The following is a 10026-nucleotide window of genomic DNA, read 5'->3' on the forward strand; positions in this document are numbered from 1 at the left end:
GATATTATTATTATTGTTATTATTATTATTATTATTATTATTATTATTATTGTGTGAGGAATAGGAAATTAATGTCAACTTGGGGTTTGTTTTATATGCCAAGGAAAGGTCTCTTGGCCTTTGGGACTAATCAAAAACCTTTAAAAATTCGTATTTGAAACATATATGTGTAGCATATATACGCATAGACCACATGAAATAATTATATGTACGCGTATTGTAAGAGATAAAGTTGGAAATGGTCAACTCAAACTAGACAATTTTTTGCTTTTTTGAAATTAACTTCATCGTACCCTAGTAACCACTAACTAGACTAATATAGGATTAATTAGAAGTTAATCAAACAAATTGTTTGATTATTATATTGACAGTATTTGTGTATATCAAATGAATTACCGTCTCTCAAAATTGTATAAATAGTATTGAGCTCAACAAATGACTGTAGAGGACAACTTAACCCTACAAAATAACTTAAGGGTATTGTTGTAACTTGTAAGGTGTTTTTCATCTATCTTAGAGGTGAATTGTTTAAATCCTCTAGCATGCAAGTTTAGGTGGTTTATGTATTCAAGAATATGTTAGTTTGTCGTTTAAAGAAAAAAGAAAAATGATGAGTGCCACACTACCACATCAGCTATACACCATGAGGTGGTTACTGGTTATGTAAGTGGGGGCGTGAGCAAGACACCAGGCAATGCGACGATGAGGCTTGAGGGATAATTGTTGAATGTCTAGTTTGTTTGAAAAAAAAATTAAAAAGATTAATTGTATCCTATAAATAACGAACAACTTATATTTTCCTCACATTCTACCCTCAGATTTCTTTTATCTGATCTTCAGCTATTAAAAAGAATTTAGATATATCATTATTCCTGCTGTCATCGTTGGATTCATTTTCATCGCCATTGTCAGATTGGAGAGTTAATGGGCGTTGGGTAATGTAGTTAACTCAATAGCCATGTACCTATGCTACATATCTTTTACCAAAAGAACACAGAAAAACCCTCAACGCATCCTGACCATACTCGATATAAAGAACTAGGTTCAATAATCCTAACTTGATTGTAAATAAAGTCAAGAGGAAGGTAGACAATTGATTTCTCTCGATCTCATAATAAAGACAGATGAAGTGAAATAATCGATCTTCTCTCTAACGAATACTGATGGAGTATGCTCCTATTTTTAGTCAGACTAGTAAACGAACACGGATGGAGTATGTTTGTATTTTTAGTCGACCAAACAATAGAATATGAACAATTAAATGAACACCATTTGTCCATATCCGTTCGTTAAAAAGGCGAATTCGCTTATAATTGTTATGCTCGTTCGTTAAATATACAAACAAACCGTTTATGAACGTAAACGGACATATTAAATTACAATGGTGAGCATTAATGATTCTTTACGAAAATAAATGAACATATTTGCCTACGTTCACGAACATAAATAAACAAATGAGTATTTTCGCTCATTTAATAAAAGTTATGTTTATATTTGTTTGTTAAATAAACGAATATAGATAAACTTTTCGCCAAACGATACATAAACGGTTGTTGACTTTAAAAGGTCCGTAGAGATGACGTGAGAATATATGTTAAAAGAGATTCTAGAGTGTATGCTTTATCTACATTACTTAAATAAAAATAAACAAAAAGTAAATTACACTACAACTACAACAAAACGAGAGTAATAGATGGATAAAATCCTCACCTCTTCTCATTAATCAATGTCAATATATATCACATGGAATCCCCTATTTAGGGATATATTTACATATATTTGAATTATGAATAACAAGATAATTATCATTAATATACAATACTATTACACCCCCGCAGTCGAAGCGGGAGGTGATCGAATGCTGAGACTGGCTCGGAAGTCATCAAAAAGAATCTTCGGGAGTCCCTTCGTGAAGATATCTGCAATCTGGTAGCGTGTCGGTACATGTACGATGCGAACCTTTCCTCGTTGAACCTGCTCGCGAACAAAGTGTATATCTAGCTCGATGTGTTTCGTTCTTTGGTGTTGCACTGGATTACACGATAAATATATCGCACTTATATTGTCACAGTACACTAAAGTCGCTACCGATAGTGGGCGATGTAGTTCCAAAAGTAAGTTCCGCAGCCAACAAATTTCCGCCACGACATTGGCTACACCCCTATACTCAGCCTCTGCGCTAGAACGCGATACGGTCGACAGGCGTTTTGACGACCAAGATAAAAGATTATTCCCCAAGTAAACACAATAGGCGAGTGTCTGGGAAACCAGCCCAGTCCGCGTCCGTATATCCCGTAATGTAAGTGTCCGTGTCGGACCGAGTGTGAGGCTGAGATCCGAGGACCCTCGGAGGTACCGCAAAATCCGAAGTAACGCATTCCAGTGAGAGACCTTGGGTGAATGCATATGAATGCACACCTGCTGGACTGCGTAAGAAATGTCAGGGCGGGTAAATGTGAAGTATTGTAGAGCCCCGGCCAAGCTTCGGTAGAGAGTTGGGTCTTCGAAGTCGTGCCCGTCGTTATCACTCAACTTCGGTTTTGTATCAACAGGCGTGGGTACCGATTTACATGTAGACATACCTGCTCTTTCCAAGATTTCATTCACATAATTACGTTGAGATAAGAACATAGAATCACCGTCTCGTTTGACCGAAATCCCCAGAAAGAAACTAAGCGGACCAAGGTCTTTCATAGCAAATTCTGAAGCAAGTTTAGCCATGATGTGAAGTTCTAGAGCTTCTGAGGAGGTGGTGAGAATTATGTCGTCAACGTAAATAAGAATATAGGCTGTCTCGGATCCATGTTGATACACAAAAAGTGAGTTATCACACCGGCTTTGGGTGAATCCGAGTGTGACAACGAAGTCTGTAAATCTTTGGTACCACGCCCTCGGTGCCTGTTTTAACCCTTATAAAGATTTCTTTAGTTGACATACATGGTCCGGATAATCGCGGTGACGAAACCCCATGGGTTGATGCATATATACTGTCTCATGAAGCGTTCCGTGTAGAAACGCATTCGTCACATCGAGCTGATGAATCGACCAAGACTGTGAAAGTGACAACGATATTACCGTGCGAATAGTGGCCGGCTTTACGACAGGACTAGTTGTTGGTTTCTACCATCACAAACCAATCGCGCCTTGTATCTTTCCAAGGACCCGTCCGACCGAAATTTATGCCGGAATAACCACATACTTCGTATGACATTCATCTGTGGTTGGCGCGGGACTAATTCCCATGTTCCATTTTTAATAAGGGCATTAAATTCCATATTCATTACTTGGTGCCATTCATGTGTAGACAAGGCAACAGTCGAGTTACGGGGAATTGGGGCGATAGCGGTGGTATTTAGGTTGAATTGTTGTTTCGGTTTCGAAATTCTGTCCATGGATCTGGTACGGATGATGCGGGTAGTAGTAAGTGGGGTTTGCACGGTGGGTGGGTTGGGAATATTTTCCATAGTAGGGATAGGATTAATTGTTGGGTTTGGGTTATGGTTGGTTTGGGCCGTAGTAAGTGTGGGGTTAGTATGTGTGGGTTGGGTCGTGGAAGTATTAAGTGTCGGGACTGAGTTTTGAGTTTTGTTAGGTGGTCGGCGACCATAAACTCGCAAGGGAGTTGGTACAGTAGCCGTAGGGGGTGGGGGATCCGATCGGGTAGGTGGATTGTTGGTGGGGGGATTAGGTGATCGAGTGTGGTCTGTGGTTAAGTGCCAATATTGTGGGTGTATTGGGTCGGTTAGAAAGGTGTAAGTTTGAAGTGTGGGTTTGTTTATTGTTTTGAATGGGAATACGGTTTCGTCGAATTTTACGTGCCTACAAATAATTATTTTGTGTGTCGAGAGGTCAAGACACTTGTAACCACGATGTTGGGTAGGATAACCAAGAAAGACACAAGGTTTTGAGCGAGGCTCAAGTTTATAAATTTTGGTGTGAGGAATGAGCGGGTAGCATAGACACCCGAACACTCGAAGGTGGTCGTAAGAAGGCGTCCGTTTGTAAAGTAAGTAAGTGGGGGTTTTAAAATTATGATTTTTACTTGGAAGAATGTTGATTAAATAGGTAGCCACTTCTAGCGCATGGTGCCAAAGGTTATTTGGTATGTTGGAGTGGGCTAGAAGGGTGCGAATGATGTTGTTGATCGAGCGGATTTTACATTCCGCTTTACCATTTTGAGAAGAGGTGTACGGACATGAAAAACGAAAGGTCATGCCGTGTTGGTTGCAAAATGATTGAAATGAAGTATTATAGAATTCCTTTCCGTTATCACACTGAAACTGCTTAATGTTGCGTTCAAACTGAGTTTCAATTAGTTTATAAAACGTTTGAAAAATGGTGTAAACTTGTGATTTGTTGCAAATGGGGTAGGTCCATAGAAAATTTGTCACGTCATCAACAAACAATATATAATAACGATGACCACCGGTGCTAATTACCGGTGATGTCCATAAATCACTGTTTATCAAATCAAACGGTAAATAAACATTAGAAGTAGATTGAACAAAAGGTAGTCTAGTACTTTTTCCCAAAACACATGGTTGACAAAGTTTTGAATTAACCTTATTATATTTAATAGAACTAGATTTATTTAAAACATGCAATAAATTGGCCCCTGGGTGTCCCAAGCGTTGATGCCAAACATCTTGAGCGAGAGCGGTGAAGAAAGGAGAACGGATTTTAGAGATGATTTGAGGCGTGAGCGAATAGAGGTCCCCAGTACTATTGCTGCGTAGGATACGCACCTTGGTCTTGAGGTCCTTCACAAGAAAACCAAAAGGGTCAAACTTAATAGAAATTTGGTTATCCGTAGTTAAACGACGAACCGATAAAAGGTTTTTGATAATATTAGGTGCAAGGAGAACGTTGTTTAGTTTTAGGGGTGGGAAAGGTGGTGTTAGGGTTTGGTTGCCTTGTCCGACTACGGGAATGGTATTACCGTCACCAACAATTATATTTCGTGAATTGCCATTATTATAAAAAAAATTGAAATTACCTGGGTTGTTGGTCATGTGGTTCGTGGCACCTGTATCCATGAACCATGGCTGCTCAGGAGGATTAAGGGCCATGGTGTGAAGAGCCTGTTCGATGTCGGTGGGAGTATAGTCGGCGGTATAGGCCTGAGATGGTCTCGGACCGAGAACTCCATGACCGGATGAGTTAGGCCGTGAATTTGTCGGGTATGGGCAAGGTGGAGAAGGCGCCCACTGCTGCTATTGAGACGTCCCCGCACCCGGGTTAGACCACATGACGGGAAACGGTGCCCATGGATAATACCCAACCTGCGGGAAAGACCCGCGACTAGCCATATTTCTCCCACGACCTCTGCCCCAGCCGCGTCCACGGCTGTTACTGCTGCTGTTGACCCGTCCCCTGTCCAAATTCTGGTCGTTTCTCGCTTCTGTACGTTGATCGGAGGGTGCGTTGTTGCTGCCGTTAGAGCTGACCTGTAGGGCAGTGGCTGCCGAGTTGGCGGCATGGAGTGCAAGGGCTGCCCTTTCAGTTTCTTCCTGGCAGAGTTGCGAGCGGCAGTTATTGAAATCAGGCAATGGTTCCTTGTTACGGATCACGGTAGCAATGGTGACGTATTGATCTGTTAGGCCCCCAAGTAATTTCAAAACCAATTGTGTTTGGGACAAAGGAACATCAACATTGTGAAGTTGGTTAGCAAGCATCTTAATCTCTTGGCAATATGCAGCCATGTCCTTGAAATTCTCGAGTCGTGTGTTGGTGAGCTTAGCCTGCAGATACAGGGCACGCGAACTCTTGTTGTCTTGAAAGAGGTTTTCGAGAGCGATCCACGCGTCGTACGCCGTGGTGTCTTTCTTGAGAATGGTCCGAAGGAGGTCGGTGGAAATCGTCCCGTATATCCACTGTAGGACGATAGCGTCCAATCTTTTCCAAGAATCTTGTGTTGAGGCTGGGTCTTTTTCTTTGTCTTTGTTAGCAGCCGCAGAGGAGGAAGACGAGGACTGCTGTCTCGGCTCGAGATGGTCAGCGACAAGAAAAGCCATGCAGTGGATTTTGAATAATTCCGACCAAGTTACGTATTGAGCACTCTCGTTATCGAGAGTGATCGGAATGAAGTTCTTAATGTTGGTGACCGTGATGGCTGGGTGAATAAGGGATGCCATGGGAGCCGCTGATTGAACTGGAAGATGAGAAGAGGGGTTGCCGATGATGGTAGGGCCGGCTGTTAGGGTTTGTAGCGGAGGGTGGGAGGGAGAGAAAAGGAAGGAGATCGATTGGCTTATGACTCGCCTCCTCTCATTAACCAATGTCAATACATATCACATGAAATCTCCTATTTTAGAGATATATTTACGTTTATTTGAATTACGAATAACAAGATAATTATCATTAATATACTATGAGTTTAATACTTCTGATCAAAACAAGACAACCTTCCAGAGGCTTCTTTAATATCGGTGTTCACACAGATGAAAGAAATCTAGACCGTCCATCTCAACCTCCTCAAACTATACTTACCATACCACACACCTCTTTCTTTTCGCTAGTTAAGTCTTCCGTTCTCCGATCTGTTTCTTCGCAGGTACGTTTCCATATTATTATTATTATTATTATTATTATTATTCGCCGATCTGGTTTTAATCCGATTGCGTTTAATTGTTTAGATTCGTATTGGAATAATAATATTGTTAATCGAAGAATTAGAACATAATAATGTTCGGAAGAGCACCGAAGAAGAGCGATAACACCAAGTATTACGAGATCCTTGGGGTTCCGAAGACAGCGTCACAGGATGACCTGAAGAAGGCGTATCGGAAGGCTGCTATTAAGAATCATCCTGACAAAGGCGGAGATCCTGAGAAGGTAATAATAATAATAATAATAATAATAAGCCTGATTAGACCTAATTTGTTTTGACTTTTGATTGATTAGTTTTGAGTTATTGAATCTGATTGTATTAGCTCCGGTAATCGTTAATATGATAGGTGATTGGTCGACCGGCTGTCTGTTCATGGTTAATAATTATAATTACAATGCTGTTGTTAAATCCGCTCTAGTTATCATCTCTTGTTGATATCTTGTTTCTAAGGGCGGAAATGAGTTCGGCTTGGTTCGAGCTCTTTTTCCAAAGCTCAAGCTCGGTTTGTGAGTCGTTTTTTAAGCTCGGACTTGCTTTATTATTATTAGTTAATTTATATCCGTATTCAGTTATTTTATATATTTTGAGAAAATCCTTAAACAAGCCTAAGCTCAGCTTGAGGTATAGTAGCTTACCTTAAATGAACGAATTAATGAGAAATTGTTACATAGAGGTTCAAGGGAGGCAAAACTTAAAAATACATAGGGCTCGATTAAATCTTTCATTAGGTCATTGCTAACTATAATGCTATTAATAAAAGTGTTCATGTAAAGCCTCTCTAAGTATTGCCTGTTTGCTGATACTTTGTGTCTCGCAGCTTTTGATCATACTTGCAAGCTGCATTTAGTGCATTTGGCACTTGGTTTTATTTACTTGGCACGATGTTTGTATTTGTTAGTTGATTTGTTGAGCGTAATCCAATAATTTGTTCCGAGGGTTGTTGCTTTAAACGTAAGGAGTAATTCAGTTCTGTAACTCATGAAAAATCAGCTTTCTATTGTTTTGTTGCTGATGATTAATCTAGAAGAAACTGTTGTTAAGTGAATGTTATTTTTTTTAAATTGCTACTGTTTATATAAATTGACGATGTACTTGCTAATTTAAAATGAATCATCAAGGTTTGATGAATAAAATTTTAGTTTTTTGGTTGTTGTTCAATTGCTAATGATTAGAGGCATCCTCGATCTGTATGAAATGATATAACAATTCATTATCTAGAAAAATGCAAGTTTTGTCTTGCTTGAAGTTGAAGCATGATCCTTTATGTGCAGGATTTATATTTTAGAACATGTTAATTACGGTGTTGAATCCCAGGATATTATGTAATGTTCACGGTTTATTATCTAGATATACATACGGTGGTTGGTAATGTTTTGTTTTGAAATTCTCAGTTGATCTGTTATTAATGTGTTCCAGCTGTAATTTAAAATATGAATTGTCTTAGTGATAGGTTTTGCTATTAGGATGCTTATGTGTTTCAAGAAATTGTGTTTGCTTTGGACATCTATCTCTGTTTTTATAAATTTGACATGTCATTTGTGTTTCAGTTTAAAGAGCTTGCCCAAGCATATGAGGTACTGAGTGACCCAGAGAAGCGTGAAATATACGACCAGTATGGTGAGGATGCCTTGAAGGAAGGAATGGGCGGTGGGGGTGGCGGTCATGACCCCTTTGACATCTTCCAGTCTTTCTTTGGTGGCAGTCCTTTTGGTGGTATGCACGTTTTCTTTTGAATTTAGTACAGTTGTGTTTGCTGTTGATTTAACTTGAAATCCTTTTGTATCCAGGTGGCGGTAGCAGCAGGGGAAGAAGGCAACGAAGGGGTGAAGATGTTGTTCATCCTCTCAAGGTTTCTCTTGAGGATCTTTATAACGGAACTTCCAAGAAACTCTCTCTTTCACGGAATGTTATCTGCTCCAAGTGTAAAGGGTGAGTGAGTACTCACATTCTTCTTTACGTATCTGGTAACCAGTATTATTTTGTTTTTTGAGACATGATGTTTTATGTTTGCAGCAAGGGTTCAAAGTCAGGCGCTTCAATGAAATGTGCTGGCTGTCAAGGTTCTGGAATGAAAGTTTCCATCAGACATCTCGGACCATCTATGATCCAGCAAATGCAGCATCCTTGTAACGAATGCAAGGGTACTGGAGAAACCATTAATGACAAGGATCGATGCACACAGTGCAAGGGTGAGAAAGTTGTCCAGGAGAAGAAGGTTCTGGAAGTTCATGTGGAGAAGGGCATGCAGAATGGACAGAAGATCACATTCCCTGGAGAGGCTGATGAAGCTGTAACCTTTTTTTAATGTTCTTTATATTTGTATTCGTTTATTATTATGTAACTGTGTTTGACTTGGTTTGTGACTTTGTGTTATGCAGCCCGACACGGTTACTGGTGATATTGTGTTTGTCTTGCAACAAAAGGAGCACCCGAAGTTTAAGCGAAAGGGTGATGATATATTTGTTGAGCACACATTGAGCTTGACCGAGGCCCTATGTGGGTTCCAGTTTATCCTAACCCATTTGGATAACAGACAGCTTCTTATTAAATCTGAACCAGGAGAGGTTGTGAAGCCAGGTATTTTGTTCTTCTTTCTTAGTTGTTACTCCAAACGGTTTATGTTTTAAAGAATGGTGGTTTGATGGTTGGGCTGAATTGTATTTGTAGATTCATTCAAGGCGATAAATGATGAAGGGATGCCGATGTACCAGAGGCCGTTCATGAAGGGGAAGCTGTATATTCACTTCACGGTGGAGTTCCCGGAGTCATTGTCACCAGAGCAGTGTAAGGCGTTGGAGGCGGTGCTGCCACCTAAGCCTTCGATGCAGATGACAGATATGGAATTGGATGAATGTGAGGAGACGACTCTTCATGATGTTAACATTGAAGAGGAGATGAGGAGGAAGCAGCAACAAGCGGCTCAAGAAGCGTATGATGAAGACGAAGATATGCATGGAGGTGCACAAAGGGTACAATGTGCACAACAGTAACTCAACTCATTCTTGGCTAAGGTTTAAGGTTTGATTATCTGATAGACAATAATGTCAGTTCTGTTCTTTTTTTCCCAATTTAAATATGATATTATGAAAGAGGTTTAAATGTAGCGGTGATTTTACTCGTTTTTAAGACGTTTTGTCATTATTACTTGTTTGTGTAGTGAGCCTATGCTGAGCTATATCTATGTGTGAAAGTTGTGTTCACAGATTCTTATGTTTTTTTTAATGTTTAAATAACGGTCAGAACGTTTAGTTCCTATATAATGGTAGCAAAAGGACTTGGTGCTAGTGAACTACGTAGGTTGATTGATCATTCGAATTTCGAAGCATTGGTTGTTTATCCCCTAACTTTAAAATCGGTCATGAAAGAATCATGAACAAACTATGGCGTTTATGTTTGTTAATACTTGTAGATGATAG

General features: G+C 39.9%; 1 protein-coding gene across 1 annotated transcript; it reads left to right on the forward strand.

The window, feature by feature from the left end:
* Nucleotides 1-6635: 6635 nt before the first annotated feature.
* LOC143551489 (dnaJ protein homolog) lies at nucleotides 6636-9600 on the forward strand. Its single transcript, XM_077041928.1, has 6 exons — nucleotides 6636-6834; nucleotides 8158-8323; nucleotides 8398-8539; nucleotides 8624-8900; nucleotides 8989-9187; nucleotides 9278-9600. Exons 1-6 carry the CDS (start codon nucleotides 6685-6687, stop codon nucleotides 9598-9600), a joined length of 1257 nt encoding a protein of 418 aa, XP_076898043.1. The 5' UTR covers nucleotides 6636-6684.
* The last annotated feature ends 426 nt before the right edge of the window (nucleotides 9601-10026 follow it).

This window comes from Bidens hawaiensis, unplaced genomic scaffold, assembly GCF_021521415.1.
Source record: "Bidens hawaiensis isolate Kalapana, Puna unplaced genomic scaffold, B.hawaiensis_p1.1 tig00000055_1, whole genome shotgun sequence".
NCBI lineage: Eukaryota > Viridiplantae > Streptophyta > Magnoliopsida > Asterales > Asteraceae > Bidens > Bidens hawaiensis.

What these genes read in the sequence shown, in the direction of transcription:
- LOC143551489 (XM_077041928.1), top strand. Translation starts at nt 6,685, where the DNA reads ATGTTCGGAAGAGCACCGAAGAAGAGCGATAACACCAAGTATTACGAG. An exon ending in AAGGCGGAGATCCTGAGAAG is followed by an intron (nt 6,835 to 8,157) that starts GTAATAATAATA and finishes TTTGTGTTTCAG; the next exon opens with TTTAAAGAGCTTGCCCAAGC. An exon ending in TGGTGGCAGTCCTTTTGGTG is followed by an intron (nt 8,324 to 8,397) that starts GTATGCACGTTT and finishes TTTTGTATCCAG; the next exon opens with GTGGCGGTAGCAGCAGGGGA.